Source organism: Lepisosteus platostomus, chromosome 1, assembly GCF_059453375.1.
Source record: "Lepisosteus platostomus isolate fLepPlt1 chromosome 1, fLepPlt1.hap1, whole genome shotgun sequence".
Classification (NCBI taxonomy): Eukaryota; Metazoa; Chordata; class Actinopteri; order Semionotiformes; family Lepisosteidae; genus Lepisosteus; species Lepisosteus platostomus.
In genome coordinates this window covers 82,608,761-82,628,200 of record NC_142611.1, presented here as the reverse complement: position 1 = coordinate 82,628,200, position 19,440 = coordinate 82,608,761, and the positions used below count along the sequence as shown (strand labels likewise).

Here is a 19,440-nt window from a genome sequence, read left to right as displayed (position 1 = left end):
AACCTCCTTCAGGTATATCCTCTTTGTTGAATCCCAGGAAATCGTCCGAATTATTCCTCTCATGTGCAGCTTGATATGCTGGATGGATCTATGAAAACAATTATAAGCCAGCACTTGGTAAAAGAAGACTCTCCTGAGCACCGTAATTAATTTCTAAAAACTGCTGTAGCACAATAGCAGATGGAATAGGTCCGTGTTTCTCTGGGCTGTGTAAAACACTTCCCTCCTACTGCCTTTTTTTTCAGGATAATTAATTTTTATCAGGGTCTGCTTGATCACGCCTTTTACGTTACCCATTGTTTTTAGCTTGCTGAATGCTGGGCAGGATCAGATGTTGGGAAGTACTGGGTTTTTATAACATCTCCTCATTAGGTGTTCTGTTTTGGCGACCTGTACCTGGATTCAATCAGAACACGGATCCGCCTGCCATTTACAGACCCTGTGCTGTAGTTTAATTGGGTTTTTCTGCAGGGTAGGAGAAAGATGCATCTGGGTGCCAGGTGCTGGATTTTAGGTTTTTGATTAAAAAATAAAGTATTCAAACTTTCTGGCAACCTAGGCATTCACCAAAAGGAGGGTATCTGTGTTTCTGTAAATAGATGTGGTTTGCAGTAGAGACCTGAGTATTACATATTCAGACTGCACAAGAACAACCCTTTCTAATTGCACATTCGTCCATTTGTGCAGTGAGCTGAGCTTGTAGGCGTTCCTGACCCGTGGGCTCTGGTAGGAGAAAGCGCTAATTCTAACACTGCCAGCCACAACCCTGGCTGCCCGCTCAAGCTCGATTTTCATTGGTTAAAGAAACTCGCTCTTATGCACTTCGTCCTAGTGTGCATAAACATGCTGAAAAAGTTACAGGATGATGCTTTTAATTGGCTTATAAAATGGATTCATTCTCAGCAGGCATGCCTTCTGTAGCTGTGGTGCTCAGGGTATTCAGAGTGGGACACAGCGATCCAGGTGAGGCTGCGGTGTGGAGGGGCGTGGCACCCTACCCACATGTGACCCTGGTGCAGCTGGGAGCTCCACACGAGTCTGCGACTGGCATTGGCATTGCCCTCCTGTCTCTCTGGGTCAGGAATCAAATACTGGGCCAATTTTTTGTTTATTTTTTGACTCCACATAGGTTATACGTTACGTGCATCAAACAGAGAAGCAAAGGACTTCTTATTATGATGAATGAATTGATTTCCAGTTGTGCGTTTCTGACGTAATTTTCTAATAAAATGTCCATCTCTGGCATGAGTAGTGTTTAGGACATGAATAACGGCTGTGGAGGGAGGAGACCAATTTGCAGCATCCATTCATCTTTTCCGCGATACTGCTGTTCCCCCAGGCGATTTGCGAACAGGTCTGAGGTCATGGAGATGGTTGTGTTGCTTCACGAGGTCATGCAGGTCAGTACAGAGCACCTGGAGCTTCATCTCTGCCAGTCAGATAGTTTCACAGGAAGGGTCAGATCCCGAGGTTTTTGCCTGTGAAAGTGCACAGCCTTGCTAGCTGCATGTCTCCTGTGGGTAGAGCCCTGTAGCTCTAGGAACGTCACTATGACTTGGAGGAAAACCAAGGGGACTGGGGCAGAAGCCATTTTTATGCAAGTACCTGTTTGGTAGTTAGTAGTTCATTGATGCGAGTGGAGCCCTGTGTGAATATATACACTGTAAATCCATTTCAATACAGTTTGTGAATATAATGATAATGTGAATATATTCAAGTGATGTTATGTTTAATTAACCCAGTAACTTAACAATGATACACTGTGTTTGGTGAACTGGAGAGGGTCTGAGATTACAAGTCCTGAGAGTAATGTAAAAAAAGACAGAAAAGATGGAGAGAGAGGAAACTGATTTAAGATTTGCCATATTAACAAAACCCAGATTATCTTTGAGGAAAATCAGTTTAAGGCATGCAGAAAGTTTGGGAATTCATCATTTCTCCCCTCAACAAGCATGCAGCAAGCATAATTTCTCAGTTTTTCGGTTTAAAAGACTGAGGGCACTTGTTTAATAGTAATGTTTTGTTTTATTTGGGAAATTTTACAGAGTAACATAGTTTATATGCATTTTGAATTTTAAAAGTTTAAAATATCAAAAAGTAAATAGGTTTTTGTACCCAGTTTTACTCTTTGCAGTATATAACAATGGATGATAATCCTGCCATTTTGTGACCACTGGCAAGAATTACTGTTGAAATTCTTGAAAATAGTTACAGACACACAGTCAGTTTTATACCACAAGTTGACTCAAGTGGACCATAAACATTAAGATCCTTGGCCATACCATGTATTAGATGCAAATTTAGTTATATCACTGGTTATGGTTACACAACAAAAACCGGTTTCAACAGCATGGCTGGGTCGCTTGTCCCAGACTCCCTCAAACCACTGTGTATAAGGAAAGTTCCTCCTGTTCTTTGTTTTAAGTACATCCATCTGCTTTTTTAACCACTTTATCCAGTTCAGGGTCACGGGGGGGAACTGGAGCCTATCCCAGAAAATATCTGGCAGGGTACACCCTGGATGGGACGCCAGTTCATCTCGGCCACACGGGCAAGTACACACTCACACCTAGGGCCAGTTAACTTACCAGTATGTCTTTGCACTGTGGAAGGAAAAGCATCTGAACATGGAGAGAACATGCAAACTCCACATAGACAGCACCGCAGCCCCAGCACTGCGAGACAGCAATGCAGACCACTGCACCACCGGGTCTAGGAGTGTCCTATGCACACTCCTAGCTAATTCCCTGTGGCATGTGTTGCAGTTAAAGGTTTTCTGTGTTGTCCTTGAAGAATTGAGCTTCAGGCATCAATAAAATCTACAAACACATGAAAAACTGACATTTTGTAGTGATGACTCTGGCACAAAGATGGTTTGATCAATAACAAAGAAGTGATAGCTGACGTCTGTAAATGCACTATGTGCAAGTGTAAAGTCCTCTTGGGACTTGGGGCTACTCCCTCTTCTTAAACTGGTTTCCTTGTTAGCAGCACTGCTGCCTGTGTGTACAGGGAACAGGTAGATAAAAAGGTCAGCTGCACAGTAACGACTCCGTGTGATTACAGTGCTGTCTGTGGGACTTGGCGGGTGTGATCGGTCTGGGTTGGCATGACTCATGCCTCCATTTGTTGTGAATGTCCTCACTCAGTGCCGCCCAGTCTGCAGCGCTTGATGTATTATTGAACTGCCACCCTGGCTGTCCTGAAGGCAGCACGAAGAATTAAAGAAGATATGATGATTTCAGATTCGGATCACTCTGTGCTTTCTAAGAGTGTACTACTGCTCTTACAGTCACAAGGAGAGCAGTCAGCACCCCCTTGCAGGTAGTACATTTTGGGTCATTTCACATTAATTGATTAATCGGCAGAGATGTTGAAGTACTCTGCTGGCAGCTGCAAAGCAGCCCATATGACATAGGGTGCTGTGCTTGTCCGTGAGGTAGGGAAGGCACATCAAATCAGTATGGCAAGTGCACCTTCTAGATGACGAGAGCCCTCAGAGAAGGTACACTACAGTCCGCTGCACGCCTGTCTACAGACATAACGTGTGCAGCAGAGCTGGCCGGAGCAGTGTCCCTCCAGAAAGAATTAGCTCTCTGCCTTGTCCAGTAGAGATGTTTTCATGGCTCATTCACGCCAAGTGCCTTCGCAGCGGAGACCAGTGTCCACTAATGGCAGTTGCTGTGGTGTCTGAAACAGGACATTGAAATCAGATCTCTGAAGATGAAAGGACAGCGTGGTTATGAAAGCATGCACTTCATGACAGGTTTTTGTTCGGACACAATTTTATCTCCATTTCATAGCTTGTCTACTTTATTTCAGGGAACAAAACTGCTTTCTCAAGTAGTGGAAACACTGAAGAGAACATAGACGCTGTTCAACTTGTTTCTGAAACTGATTTCAAGCTTTGACCTCGGAAGATGAAAGGCCAGACTGAAAATGGGTTGTTTTCTGCCCCCTAGGCTGTACATAAGAAGCTCTTTCCATATCCAGAACTGGAATTTCACCAGGTTTTCTTGCACTACTTGAGTCTGAATCTTCTCCTTGTCTTTAGAAGTGCTGTTCAAGCCCAGAATGAGTTTGACATGGCTGGGCTCAGTTGATTTGGCGGAGAAACAGAAGCAAGGCGCCACTGAGAGATCACTCGCTCGATGGAGCTGTCTGGACTTAAGGAATTATTTTGTCTTGAGACTCGCAGCAGCTTTCCAAGCTTAGGGCATCTGTCAGGCTCCTTTGCAAGCCAGCCCCTCCAGCTACCTCTCTTGTTTCTGCTGTAGTGCTCAAGTGCAGACTGAAGAGGGCCTTCTGTGCCCAGGTCTCAGAGCTGCAGAGAATAATGACGAACCCCAATATATTCCTTTTATAAACTGTGTTTCAGTGCAAGGAGTTTAAAGGGGTTGTCAGTTATGCCTAAATCGCAGGGTTGGTTTCTTTTTACCTCGGTGCAGCTGCATTGGAAACAATTACAGCCGTTCTAGTTGTAGAAGAGACAACTGGAGGCTTTGACTAAGCTGTTTCAGCCTGGCTAGCTGAGGAAAAGCACTAGCAGTGAGCACAGAAAGAAAAGACTTATACATTTATGAAGTTCTGAATTGCTCGTTTTTTTTAATATGATCTCTCCCTCAAATGCAGAGTCGATTTCAAATGTTCATTTGAACAGAAACCATTCCGCTTAGCAAGGATCTTAAGATGAAAAGCTTTATTTTGAATGGAGACAAATGCTTAAAACTAGTTGAACTTTTCATTAAAAAGAAAGTTTGCTTGGTCTAGGTTCTTAAAAAATTACTTCAGCTTGGCGGTTGTTTGGCGCAATGGTAAGAGAATAACCGTGTTTACAAACAAGAGGAAGCTGTTGAGCACACCTGGCCTGTTTGATAGTCACTAGGTCATTGATCCAAAGATCTCAGGATCCAGACATTTCTTGAAAGAAACCACATGGCTGGGCAGCTTGACCTTTAATAGGTCAGGATTCTGGAGCAAGCGAGACACTGCTGTGTAGCCCCTTGAGCACGGTACGTCACCCGAGCTGTTCTAGTAAAAAAAACTCAGCTTTACAAATGAAAGTTGCTTTGGATGGAAGTATGAAGGAAATAAGTGCTGTACACCGTTTATAGGGTCATTTTTGCATACAAAGGCACATGTTTGCTCATCTTTGCATGCAAAACAGCAATTTTTTTGTGTTTTCTGTAATTGCCACAGCTGTCTGTGACATACTTTGTATGCTTTCATGATTCATTTGATTCTCTGTAGTGTTTAATTTCTGGCAGATTTTTGCTATAGATCCAGGATTACAGTTGCCTCTGTACAGCCGACACCAAGCGCTTTGTTAGTGACTTTTTCTTATTTGCTTCGATATGGTGCTTCATCAGTGTCAACTTCATAGACAAATGATCTGAGGTTTTGCAGTTATTAATGTTCCAGTCATGCTTTTTCTCAGCTTATTCTCGCAACTGATTTTTCAAACCATGTCAAACATACTGTTCCAGGGACTCAGTCCTGCCTTGGGGGGACACAAGAACACAAATAACACTCCCATTGCATTGTGCCCTGCATCAGTTGACAGGTATGTCTTTTTCTTCTTGCCAGAGTCAATACTATAGACTACAAAGTCAGTCATCGACCTTCAGGCAATGGTGGCCTGGCCCCAAGTAAACTTATGAACAACCCTGTGTTCAAACATGATGTTATGGACAGTTCATAACTAGCACACTCCAGTAACAGCTCATTGCTTGGGTTCAGATCAGTGAGGCCGCTCCTCCCAATCGCACAGAACCATTCCCCACGTGAACGTTAAAATTAGCTGCATAAGCACAAACAACTTGTCGCAATCAGGTGGCTCTCCTCCACTGGGACAAATTCTAACTGAACAGCTAGCAGCCGGGGACTCACGAGTCTCCTCGCCCCCCACCCCGGGCCTCTCGCAAGGAGAGCTCCAGTGAGGGTAAGAGACCTCCTGGAAGGTCTGAGACCTCTCAGTCTTAGAACCACTGCTGTGTACAGAATTCAGACTGTCTATATCTAGTTGGTACTTTTAATCACCCACATCAGCATAGGCTCTTTCTCACCCCGGAAGTGATGTTCCACTGTCTAACCTGTCTAGATCCATCCTGCTCATGCCCGTCGTCGGTCTGGCATCACACCCCGCCTCCCCCTCCTTGGCCTTGCAGGCGATGAGCCTGGCTGGGTTAGTGGTGGTCCAGCCACCAGACGATAGTCCGTGAAGGCCCCCCCTGGTCTGGCTCACGGGTGTGTCCCACTGTCTCTGATCCAGGCAGGGATTGCTGTTTTTAGTTGAGCTATCATGGGAGTCTAGTTTGGATCGTTCTTAGTCTGACCCCTTACCTTAGACCACCATGCCAAGAATAATCCTCCCAGGAGCTCAAAACTCCGGACAGCTTAGCTCTGAGGCTGGGGCACTCAAGCTCTTTCACCACGACAAGGTAATGAGAACTTGTCTTGTCCCACTATCATTTCAGAGTCGCAGTGCTGCAAAGTGCAGAGTGTTTTTCATTAACTACCAGTGGGAGAGGCAGTTTGTCCTCATGATAGTAGCGGTTGACTGCTTGTAGCTCATTTCCTGCTTGAAAGTGTAGTACACATTACCAGAAGTATAGTTTTGGAATTGGCCTGGGTTTGCCATGTAAATGTGGACTCTTAGTTATTGTACGGCTTTATTGGATGTTTTAGTTGAACAAATCTGTGATACACATCATATTTACACCACAACTTAAAATCTTTCAGTCAAGATAGCAAACTACTTTAAATAATCCTTGAAGTTTTGTTTCTCAATTTTCTCAAGGTTGAATTGCTGGCACTGCGAATGCTTTAAGTGTTTCTTCCTCCAGATTCAGTCATCTTCTACAGTGATGTTGGCTGGATCTTTCTGGGTAAATCCTAGCCGTGTTAAGTGCATGAGCAGAGGTCTGGGTCCGGAGAGTCTGGGGACGCGTGGGGCTGTGATTTAATGGCAAGGTTTAAAGATCACATGCTGAAATAAAAACAAGGCCTGCATTTACATGGACCTGCTGCGAGTATTTATAGAGGGGCCCATAGAAATGGGTGAAAAATGCAAATGCTTTTTCCACTTAAAGCTCCGTCTCGTCTACTGTGAGGAGCTGCCGTGAAATCCGTTAGCTGTGTTTGTGAATGAAAGTTGTGTTTGAGCTCCATTTCGGCTGTGCTGGGGGGGGTCATTGCCTTGTGTTACACCGTGCTTAACTGCTCAGACCTCTGACTGCCATCACAATGCTCACATTCTTCACAAATTACTAAAAACCCACAGAGAAACTTGTAGCCTCTCTGAATTCTCTTTAAACTGAAGTGTAGATCTTTATCTCCTCAAGCAGGACAGCCTTCTTAAGACTGTTAATATGTGGTTTAATTTCTCAGACTTATTTATGGTACAGAAGCAAATGAAGATAAGATTGCTTATGCCCCCGGATACCCCCAGAGTATCGGCATGCAGCAGATGACTCTGGCTCCTCTGCGTTGCTGCGCAGTCAGGGGACAGGGTGACGGGTCTGCTGCACTTCTTAAGTGTTTTTATCTCTAGGCTTCATTCCTCCACCATTGGCACACTCGTGAAGTGGACGCATCCTTTACCAAGAACCCAATCACAACCCAGTGCAGAAAACCGGTGGTAAAGTGGGCTTGGTTACTCCTAGAACAGCAGCTGTATGGAAATGTTAACTGTGGAAATGTTTCCTTACCCTATTAGACCATCTATCACCATACCTTGTATTCTTTTTTCTATTGTGTGAGCAGCTTCAAAAAGTATTGAATCCGATATCTTGATCTTACTGTGATGGGTTGTAAATGCCTTACAAGCCGAAACAGTGGGGAGATGCAGTACGGTGTAGTTACTGCACAGCACACCTGCACTGTAGACCTGGCCTGTCAGGTGTGAGACTGGCTGTTCCCTACAGGCAAGAGCCCTTGGTGAAGTTACTGTATTAGTCTTGCACGCACACATACACAGTTCCTCGTTCTTCATCTTCCTCAGAAACTGTAGGAAATTGCCCGAGTTACTGTCTTTAGAGTCCTGAATTAATCAAAATCAGAACACTATTGTGTGTTTATGGTAGTACTTAAGACAAAATCTGTTGAGCGTTCACAGCACAGCTAAGAGCAAGGTGATGCAGAAGGGCCACAAGCCTTTTTCAGTCCTTCAGGCCACGAAAAGGTTAACAGCCAGGGGGAAATTTTCCTGGTCTTGGTTGGTTTTGGAATACCTAAACACTGGCAGTGTTGTCGTTGGTAAGCAAGATCACAAGAGTATCACCTCCATTGTAAAAAAATGGCTTTGAACAGTGAAAAAATAGGTCTTGCAATACATGTGTTGAAGCAGCACTCTTTGCAAATGCACTGTATAACAAGGGGTGGATGCAATTGCACATTTATTTTCTCTACTGGACAAGATGTAGTAAGAATTATGCTTTTCAACAGGGAACAGATTAAAGTAGTGTACTTCATATGCTCAATGTCTAATGCATAGATTAAGCTAATTTTGCATTAAGTTAAGATGCAGTGCCTGCTGATTTAATTTCAAAGGGAGGTATTTTATTTTACAATAAATAGCATAAATGCACCACTACAACTAAAACTGTATATGGTTGTGCCTAGCAGTATGCTAATTTGTGGTATGTGTGGCCTGCTTGAGGTACTTTTAAATCAAATCTAGTTCCCCTTGCGGATGCGTTGACTCCCCTAGTGCGGCACATAGGAACGTTGTACAAGTCTTCATGGTGGGAGGGGCTGTACTTGTTCTGAAAACAAAACTAACACAAGCGTGTTCACAAGAAAAGAGGAGCTTGTTAGACCCATCTTTACCCACTCGCTTTTAAGCTAATCAATTCTAAGAAAAATCACAGCTGGATTAGACTGTGTGTGCCGCGTTTAGCAGTGTGGCTAGGCTTCAAGTTTGCAGTATACATCCAGTTAAAATACATAGTGCTTACTCGTGCTCTAGTGATACAAATCACTGGATGCGTTTAATTTTTTTTCCTTTCATGGTTTGGCTTGGCAGCCTTCATTTTTGATTTTATTGAGTAATTAAATCTCTAGATCCCCTGAAGCGTTTTAAACATTTTGATTGTGATGGTGCGTGTGATGATGGCTTAATTAACCTCCAACCTGCTTTAAGCTTTTCTCGTGCAGAGCAGAACATGAAGGGCTTGATCGGGACTGTTGTTGGTAACGGGCTGCTTGAAACTCTGACAAAAGCTTTTCTTTTTTAGATTCTTTACACGAGGGAGAATCACTGAAGTGGTTCTTAACGTGCTGATGGAAAAGCTTTGGCAGAGATTGAAACAGCTTTGCTAATAATTGAACAGCAGCTGTGACAATCTGAGCACTGGTAAACAAATCTTGGTAATAAAATACAGGGAGAGCTACAAGGAAAGGCCTTTCTTCTGGAACAGGATGAAGTGTAAATATATCTTTTTTTTGTGATTTCCCTGTGATGAATGTACTTCTTCTCAGAGTGACATTGGTTTTGGTAGTTGGGCAGTAAGTCCCATAACTTGCTTTGAATGCAGTATGCAGTAATAAATCATCATCATCTCAGGAGAGATCTTCTGAGGTTCCAGATCCAGTCAGCTCAAGTCCTTGCTTCTTCACTCATTTTATATTATAGCTCTTCTCTACTAGCAGGGAGGAGCAGCTTTCTGATAGTAGAAGAACGGAGGTCTGCTCACAGCTGCACAGTGTGTGTTCAGGGAAAGAAATGGCGCTGGTGTATTGTAGTCAGATCACATAGTCTGGGTTTGTTACTTGTTTTGGCTGCTAGTGTGGGTGTTTATCTGCATCCTCCTGCAGGATGAGCCTGCACTGACTCGAGGCCAGGCTGTGGTGTGGGCTGCCCGGTGGCTCTGGACACCATGTGGCTCTCGCCAGTTCCCTGTGGTGAGGTGGAGGAGCTGTGGGCCGGAGACGTTCCTGTGCGTCAATCTTGGGGAAAGCCTTTGCTCTGTCCTGGTGTTACAGTAAACTGCTTCCGAAGCTCCACTCTGAAACCTAACTTTTCTCAGGCACTGCTTCTCCCAAACAGCTATGCAGCTAACAAAAGATTGCTAGATTGCTTTTTACTTCCTAGAAAAATAGACTGCTTTCCTTTTGAAGGTTATGGTGTTCTTCACAAGAACACTTAGTAGTAGTGGTCACTTAATGTCATTTTTGTATTTTGATGAGGGAATTGTTTTCCTGGGAGCGTCCCCTCCTCTTTTCCTTGTAGTGTGTTTCACTTTTTGTTAGTGTGTCTTTTCTCTTTGTGTCAAAGGCCTCTGTGGGCAGGTACAGTAGTAACTGCCTGTTTGCTCTATCTCCCTGGGCTGCATTCCAGAGCCCCTGGGACTCGGTCTGCCTCTGCCCTGCTTAGTGGTGTGTGTTTAACCCCTGGCCGTCTGGCTGCCACAGTCCCTGCTATACTGTGGAGGTTAGGGAGCAGGCTGGCTTTGAGAGACCAGTGCTTGGTGAGCTGTTGAAAGTGCGGCAGTGGTCCCGAGGCCTGGAGTGCGAGAGGTTGTCTGGGGCCAGCAGCACTCGACTCCACTCTCCAGAGAGGGACAGAGAGACGGTTTCCGCTCAGCTGTACTGACTGTGGGCCCGAGAGATGGGACCGGCGCTCAGGGCTGGGTGTTTTGGCCTTGAGTCAGAACTTCAGCCTCATGTTCACTTTCCATCTGCTTCTTGACTCTAGTGTTCAGGCAGATCTTTTTTATTTATAAAAGGCACCTCATGCTGCGTATCACATTGTTTGGGATTTGGGAATGTGGTTTATTTTTTCTTAAATATTTGTAGCCTTGCAAAGTGTGGGGTTCATCAGGAGTGCTGTATGGTAAAATCTAGGTAGTGCTGCTCAAAGTAATTTAAATAAAATGTTATTCTTAGGCTTTTTTTGTAAGCAGGTCTTGACATTTTCTTTACCACAGAGCTGCCTTCGTTTGCTCCCTGTAAAAGCAGCCACAGAGCACTGTTGACTTGGAAACAGTGCAGTATGTTTGCCAAAACCACACAGCATCACTGTGCCGTGCATTCAATCTGCTGCTTCTCAGACCTCACTGACTTCATATGCCTGTGTTACTTTCATGACCCACACTGATGATTTTCCTGCACATAATTTACCTTGTGACCTTCTGATAGTGGGGGAAAAAAAACGAGAATTCCTCTTCCCAGGACAGGGCTCTGATCAATGGGAGGCTGTGCTTTCTGTTCTAGTGCTCAGGACTGGAATGATTTCAGCCTGTATCAGGATCTGAAGGCACTGATTTGAAACTCACTCTTATCCTTTATTTAATGTACTGTATTGAAACATGAATTTATGATAATCCAATGTTTTGCTTTGTTATTGTAAAGTACCTTGGTGACATGACATTCTATATACAGTTTTATCCTTTTTATATACTTTTTAAAAAATCTAAAAATTCTTAATGAAGTTCTACCTGTTCTCAGGGTCGATTTGACTGGAACGTTTCTAGGCAGTCAGTATAGCTCTTTGTACAAATTCGTAAATACTCTTACAAAGTTAACGCTCTGTGGTAGGGTATTGCAAATTTCCTCTGCTGATGCCAGATTCAGAGTAATTGATAAAAAGTAACATAGTGCTTTACTGTACTATTTGGGCTTAGCAAACATAGACAAAGATGGGCCAGAAGGGCAGATGGAATTCTACCGGCTTGTACTCCCCAGAGTAGTTTGTTTTGTTCTTGAGGTATTTCCCTCATGCATTAACTTGTTTGGTCTGTTCAGTTTCTCCTCAAGGCTTCCTCCCCAAGGCTCCGACTTTGTTTTCCATAAGTGCAGTCAGACACAAGTTCCATCTCCTCAGTTTTTCTTGAGAGTTTCGCCTTGTATCTGAAAAAGATCATCTAAGAATGGAATCTAGAAAGATCCTGCCTTGCTGTACTTGCACTGTGAGCACATTGAGCTTTCTGCTCTAACTGGTGCATTTTCAGAAAACACCTGTTTGCAGAGTGACTGTACTAGTGTACCTGCAACGGATGTTATTCAGGGGCTTCGACCTACAGTAATTGTGCAGGTCAGGACTTGAATATGGTGGTTTTTATGCCACCAGCAGCCTGGGTTGAAAGGGCGATTAATCTGCTTCATTATTTTTTCACTCTTTCAAATAAAAATCACTTGTTTTTGTGGGGCCCTGTCCTGGAGCCAGTGGGCGTTGGGTCTTGGGGCAGTCTGAAGTCTGGGGCCAGTGTTGGGCGTGGGGGCCGGGGGGAGGCGTTGGACGCGGGAACTGTGACTCACTGCTGTGCTCTCCTGCAGGCTGACGGGCTCCTCTGGGTTTCTGACGGACGGCCCAGGGAACTACAAGTACAAGACCAAGTGCACCTGGCTGATCGAGGGACAGTGAGTATAACCGTCCGGTGCCGCCAGCCCACACCTGCAGGAGTATCGGGGCCTCCCGGTTCTGGATTGACCCGAACCCTGATCCACATCAGCTCTACTACTCCTCCAGCTAGGAGATTCTCTAATTAGGAGAATTTAAACTTCCTATAACATACATAACATAATAGTTTGAAATATCAAACATTTTGAGAGCTTGGAAGGATGCAATAGTCCTTATTAATGAAACTGAAGTTGGTAAAGGAGCTGAATATCCAGAGCTCACCAGTAATGAAGTCCTGCAGACCGTAAGGTCAGCAGTTCCTGCAGTGGGGCAGCCCAGGCCTGAAATTGGGGTCTCAAACTCTGATTCTGTAGAGTCTTGTTGTCTGGCTTTTGTTCAAACAGTTACCCAGATTATTTTCTAAATTAGATGTATATAGGTTTTTTACAGTTCATTATACAAGAGATTCATGTCGTTAGAAGTACAGTTATCTACAAATCACCTGGTTAGAGGACATTATGCAGCAGATTAAATAATTGGATCACGTATGTAATTGAGAACGTGGTTGGAACCGAAGATCTTCCTGGAAATGAGTTTGAGACTGCTGTTTATCATTGGATCTTTTATGCAACACCTTTTAATGCTGTTACCTCTCTAAATACGTCTCAGTGTTTTGCATGCAGGACCTTGTTGAGCCCTTTGTGGTCACTGTTTCTTGGTTTCCTGCCTGTCGCTGGCTCTCTCTCGCTCTGCCTCTCTGAAGTCTCACTAGCCTTTGCACAGATCTTGACTGAGTATCAGAACCACACCGCGCGTGACGACCAGAGAGCAGGAAGAGCAGGAAATGAAATGACAGATGAGTGAAGATAAAAACAACTTTTTAGCTGATTTGAAGCGATCACTCTGGTAATTGGCTTCCTGTGTTAGGCAGATTCAAACGAGGAAAGATTAGCCTGAAAAGACGGGAATGAGCCAAGAGCCAGGATGCTCCGAGTGCAGCGAGCCCTGAGAGTTCCAGGGAGCCCACCATGCTCTGTCAGCAGCAAGGCGCAGAGTTTCAAAGTGCTGCTGTTGGTTTAATGAAACACTTCCTACTTCTGGAGCTCCTGTGGGGAAGAGCCGCGCAGTTGCAGTTGCCCGGCCCCGGGGGCCCCAGTTGGCCCCACAGCTCCCAGTTACATGGCCGAGTGGCGCCGCTGGGCCTGGCAGGGCAGAGAGGGGCCGGTCGCGGGGGGGCAGGGGTCTCTGCCAGTGTGGAGATCTGATCTGGCTTCCCTGAGAGGAAAAGGAACATGAAGTAACGCGTTTCTTTCCACACTGGCCATCTTCCTGCCACTCATCACTCGTGAGGAAACGGAGGATTCCTGCACTGTGTGGCTGGGAGCTCCGTCTGTTGTCTAATGTGCTTTTCAGCGTGGCGGAGCCATTAATACTCTGGCTCTGGTAAGGACTTGTGTGCCAGGGGTATTAATTAAAATGATCGGAGCCGCTGTCTGTTCCCTCATTCACCTCGTTCAGTGCTCGCTGTAGGAGTGTCCACAGCATGCCAAGTTTCAGATCTTCATCCTTTATCTGACTTTTGGACAATTGAGACCATCGTTCCTGAGGCTTTGTTTGTTTGTTTAAACTGTACAACTCTGAAACAGTCCCTAGTTTTTTGGGTAGTTTTCCCTAGTTACCACTAAAGAGCATATGTGCAGTTTTTTTTAAATAAAAAGTTCTTTGAAAGTATTTGCATAAGTTGTGGGAAGAGGGGAAAGATGACTTCTCGTGCTTTCTCTCCAGACCCAACACCATCCTCAGGCTGCGGTTCAACCACTTCGCCACGGAGTGCAGCTGGGACCACCTGTACGTGTACGACGGAGACTCCATCTACAGCCCCCTGCTGGCAGCCTTCAGGTACTGTGCCCTGGAAAAGGAGCAGCTTGTCCTGCCACTAATCTGGGACCCTGTTGAAGTCAATAAAATTGCACTGATTGTTTACAGCTATGCATTGCTTACACTCTCCTGAATTTTACTTTATAGGTACAGTTGTACTCTGGTACTTGTTGGGATTACAATCGGGAAAAGCACACTGTATAACGAGTCAGCGGATACCAAATTAATTTTCCCCTCTGGATTAATGTTTCTTATTGTGACTTCATTGTGTGATGTATGGAATTAGGAGCCTGTTTTCAGTGATTGTACAGGAACTGCTCAGAATCGCAATGAATCTGTCATTCTTTTCTCTCTTACACTGCGTAGTATCACAACAACCCTGCTTATTGGACTTTCAAGAGAGACTATGGAGCCAGAACCTTTATGCCAGTTCTGTTGTTTTGACTCCTCTGACCTCTGCAGAATTGGTTCCACATGGTTGTTTCCACATTTCATGTATAACCACAAACACTGGCCCAGGCGCACTAATCAGACCCCAACCTTTTTTACAGGCCTGAGGCAGTTCACACAAGCCTCTCATTTGTGTAGGAAAAGCCACGTGCCTACAGATTCCTGAAGTAACTTCATTTAGTTACCGATTTAGTTTTACTGGTGATGGATTGTTTGGGGTTCTTCATCGTTAATATTCTACCCCTGGTTAAGCGTGTAGCAGGACCTTGCTCACGCGCTCATCTGTTCATGAGAGTAGCAGCCAGCAGGAGAGCTGCTGGTTGCTGCAGCTGCCAAGTGCTCTTCTCTCCTGCATCTTTCCTCCTTGGTAACATCCACTTCAGGTGTTCTTGACTTAGTTTAGAAATGAACAATAAAGCTAGTTATCTGATCTCAAAACTCCCTTTAAAACAAGTTATTGGTAAATAAATTGGTTTTATTCTTAACAATTTACGTAAATTATCAAATAAAAAAAATCTCTCTCTAGGCAGTTTCTGCTCTTACCTGGAGTGACCTATCAACTTTCAGTGATATTGGGAGCAGAATTCTGCCATTAGAACCAAGAAACATTCATTTACAACTCCAGAATGTGCCAGGTCATTAATTGTGGATATATTAACTATGTGGGGAAAAATGGTTTAAGGTAGAGTACCACCTCTGAGGTGAATACTCAGCTTACTGTATTCGCCGTGGCTGTAGACGGCTCCAAATTGAGAGTTGGAAAGAATCACCGTAAACGAGAGCTTGAATTTTCTACTTTGCCCAGGAATGTGCTCTGGAGCAAAGCATTTGAAATGTTCTGTTGTGACTCTAATTTAACAGAAGCAGGGAATCCTGCAAGGCTCCTTTGGCCGATGCGGTGGTACAGATGGGCAGTGCGCAGGCTCTGAAGTTTTTCCTTTGCATTCTATTTGCAAGGGACATGAGACAGCAAAACAGCTCTTGGGCAGGTGTGGACGTTGTAGGGTCTTCAGCTTCGACTGCACATGCTCAGGGTGTTAGTCATGGCCAAGCACACTGATCACTGGATGCTGTCTGGTGTTGCATAAGAGAGGCTACAAGGAGAAGGAAGTCACTTAGCCCTTCTAAATCGTTCTGATGGGTTGTACGCAGGCACTTGATCCTGTTATCTCCTTGAGATGGTGCTGAAGGTGGACTGGGCTAAGTTGGAGAGGTGCACTGGTCGGCCCCTGAGCAGCAGTCCGAGGCAGCTCTTTGTGCAGGGAGGGTTAGACTCTCTTCCTTGCTCAGGCCTTTGTTTTAGTCCATTTGACCATTTGTTTTGTAAAAATAAATATATAAAAGGTGTAATTGTTATAGTACAGAAGCTGTGCACACCAGAGAAACCCTATACTTTTACGGTCAGCTTTCAAATAAGCGTCTTTTGAATTCTGTTTTTCTTTTTCCACATTGTGATGATGTGCTGTGAATATTTGCATGAGCACCTGTAATCCTGTAATCTTGCGCCGATGGCTACAGGCTGTGCTGCAGGCAGCACTGTTGTAAAACCTATTCCATGCTGCTCATGTAGCTGTGCCATGCGGGTGAGGCTTAAGGGTGGAACAGGAGCTAATATTGACTTTATACTTGTATGGTTAAATCTCCTATATATGCACTTGTACTTGTTGACGCTGCTGCGTCCTGTATTGGTGCATCTAGATTTATCATATTCTTTTCTTTCACTGTTTTGTCTTCTGTTCTACAATGGAACAAGACCTTAGCCAGGTTGACCTTGTCAGAGCCTGTGTTCTCAGCTGACTTATCTTCACTGTCTTTGGTCAAACGATTTGCCTCTCTTAGGATTGAGCTTGTTCAACAGGGAATTCCAGTTCTGGGAGGGGGGGGTGCAGTTTTGATTCAGGCAGATGTCTCGTTCTCCTTGGAGGAAATGACCGGAATGAATTAAAAATCTGTTACAGAGTGAGATTTACTGGTCTGTTTTAACTGCACTAGGAAGTAACAACAATTTGTTTAGAAAAAAACCCTTATTGCAAGCTACAACGTTGTGCACTTCCATCCTGAGGACCGCCATTTCACCAAATACAGGCAGAAAGAGAAAAGAGTCATTGAGATGTTTTTAAAATAGGAAGACTGACTTGCCAGTAGTTGTGAAGAAAGGATATTTCTGCTGTTTCTGGTCCTTCTCCAGTATCCTGGTTTAATCAGGTTGAGCTTTGCACGCAAAACCAAATTTCACTTGATTGTGTCATGCTCATGTCTTGACACTGCGTGACCTAACAAGGAAGTGGAAACGAACAGTGGGAACAAAGGAGCCACTCTAACTCACTTGGGTTTTGTTAAAGTGGGATATGCAACTTTTAACCTGACTAAGGACTCATGTTAAAAAAACAGTACAGGTACTGAGACCAGCTTGTTTGCTTGCCTGATGCCCTGTGTTGCTGTTCATCCTCACCAGAGCAGTGCCATCGCTGGGCTGCTGTGTGTGTTTATCCCAGTGTCCTGATCAGTCCTGCTCTGTGAAAGGAGCGCACATCTGCTACCACTGCCCTTTCTGGTCAGGATCTAATGCAACAGATGCTCAGGAAAAAAACAAATGTTTTTGAATGGAAGAAAATGCACTCTAAAATGGTTATACGAAGGTCAGAATCAAATTAAAGAGAACTAATAGGTTGAATTTCAAGCACAGGTAAAAAAAATGTTTTCGAAAGACCCAAGAGGGAGGTTTTAGTGAATAATAACAGGGATTGTCAGTCTAATGTTTGCAACAGAATAGGAAGTGTCCCAATATAAAACAAGATCCATCCATCCTTGTTCTATGTATTTAACTCGTTTCAGGGTGGTGGGGAGCCAGAGCCCATCCCAGCAGGCAATGGGTGCAAAGCACACCGGTCCTTCACGGGCAGACACGCTAGTACTCACACTAAGGCTCAGTTGGCATTTTCTTTACAAGGTTGTTGCATCTTGGCCCCCCTACAAATTCATCACAGCCCGCAAGCCGTCTTGTCAAGACCAGTTTTAGTGTTTGCTTTGAACAATCCCGTGGGCATTTGTGATGTCTCCAGCTGCTGACAGGAGCGAGCAGTCCCTGTTAATCCCAGGAGTTGGGCTGCAGCGCGATTCAACACGAAGGGCTAGGCAGAGCTTTCCTGCTTCTTTGGTTCCAGATAACTTCCTTGCTTTCTAAGTAATGACCTTGCAGTTTTCTTCAGTCATTTTGCTGACAGTGCTAATTAGGCAAATTGATTTTGTTTGTCTTTGTGAGCAGAGGAGCTCACAGGGTTCCATCTTCAACACTGCCAGCCTCTCCAGCCTGTCTGCTGTCATGGTGGAGGTCACTCACTCTCTTTACTTGCTATAGAGCCACGGAGCACTTTACAAGATTATACAGCATTTCCCAGTACTGTACAGCAATGTGCCCAATGGTTACTCCCCTCTAAGTCATGCGTTTATAGTGCATTTAAATATGATAAATCATGGACAGTCTTCCATCAATTTGTATCAATCAGTTCGTACTATCAGTTTGTACACCGACTGCGGTATATAATTGGGGAAAATATAATCCATGCAGTAGAATTTTTAATATTCAGAAAAAAATAATACCTGAAAGAATGCAAGTGAAAATAAAATTGCAGGCATATTTTTAACCCTATATCCATCCACTTGATCATTCATTATTAGGTGCTTATTCCTGGTCAGGGCTGAGGTGGCGCAGAGCTGAAGAGACGAGAGACACTGATTAACCTAGCGAACGCCCTTCAAAGAATCCGTGCAGATGAGAACATGCAGACTCCACACAGAAGGTCCAGATTGGAACTTGGGACCCAAGAGCAGTATATACCCATCCGTATATCCAGTTAGATAAAATTCTAAAGAAGCCAAGAAAATGTGGTGCAAAAGAGTGACGCCTTTCCAAAAGTGGAACCAGTCATAAGCTGGATAATGTGGAAGGGTGAGGTCTGTAAAATACCTTATGATAACATACTGTTTGTTTCAAAATTTCATTTTTTGCAGTGTCCTAACTCCTGAACTAGAAAAAGGTTTCAGGGAGAAGCAATTTCGGTCTGTGCATTGCAATCCAATTGATTTCCTGGCCTTTTCTGACATCTTAGGCCTCTTGGATTCCATAAACTTCCCCTAGACATGAGTGTGAGTGAGCGTCTAATGGGATTTTCCCCATAAGCTCTGTCTGTTTGAAGGCAGTGGACAAAAAGCAGCTGCACTTTTACTTTACTATTACTCTACCTGTAATGGCCAGGGGTATCTGGAGGAGGAGCAGGAGTGACTGCTGCCGGTAAGGCAGTGAAGGTGTTGTGCATGTGGGGGGGGGGGGGGTCTTGTTACTGCACTCGTTTCCTTCAGCACCGCGCAGGACGTACTGCAGGGCTCACCGGTGCTGAGAGCTGCCATGTGCCTTTGGTCTTGAGCTCATAATCCCGGTTTTAGCCCTGTCTGAGCTGTTCAGTGTCAGTCCTCACTGGAGTCTGCGCTGTGCTGCACACGGTCTGTTCCTCTGCAGGATCCAGGCCTCCTGGGAGAAAGAAAGGTTAACCCAGAGGGCAGGGAGGCCCAGAGGATTAGCACTCTGCAAACCGCTCCGAGCCCGGCTGGGGACAGGCATTGAGGGCGTGGTACAGAGCGATGTGTGTTGTTTGACTGGGGAGGAAGAGCTTAGGTGCGCCGTAGTCTGAAGACTAAAGTGTTTGATTCTGTACTGAGCCTGATGTTGACCGGTTTATCAAGTTAATAACTGAGTAGTTATTATTATATAGTAC

General features: G+C 44.6%; 1 protein-coding gene across 1 annotated transcript in view; it reads left to right on the top strand.

Annotated features, from left to right (window-relative positions):
• atrn (attractin) overlaps positions 1–19,440 on the top strand; it is a 148,801-nt gene that overhangs the window by 20,658 nt on the left and 108,703 nt on the right. Inside the window, exons 2-3 of the mRNA XM_088639309.1 lie at positions 12,277–12,360; positions 14,126–14,239. Coding sequence (XP_088495435.1) covers positions 12,277–12,360; positions 14,126–14,239 — 198 coding nt within the window. The remainder of the gene's footprint in view (positions 1–12,276; positions 12,361–14,125; positions 14,240–19,440) is intronic.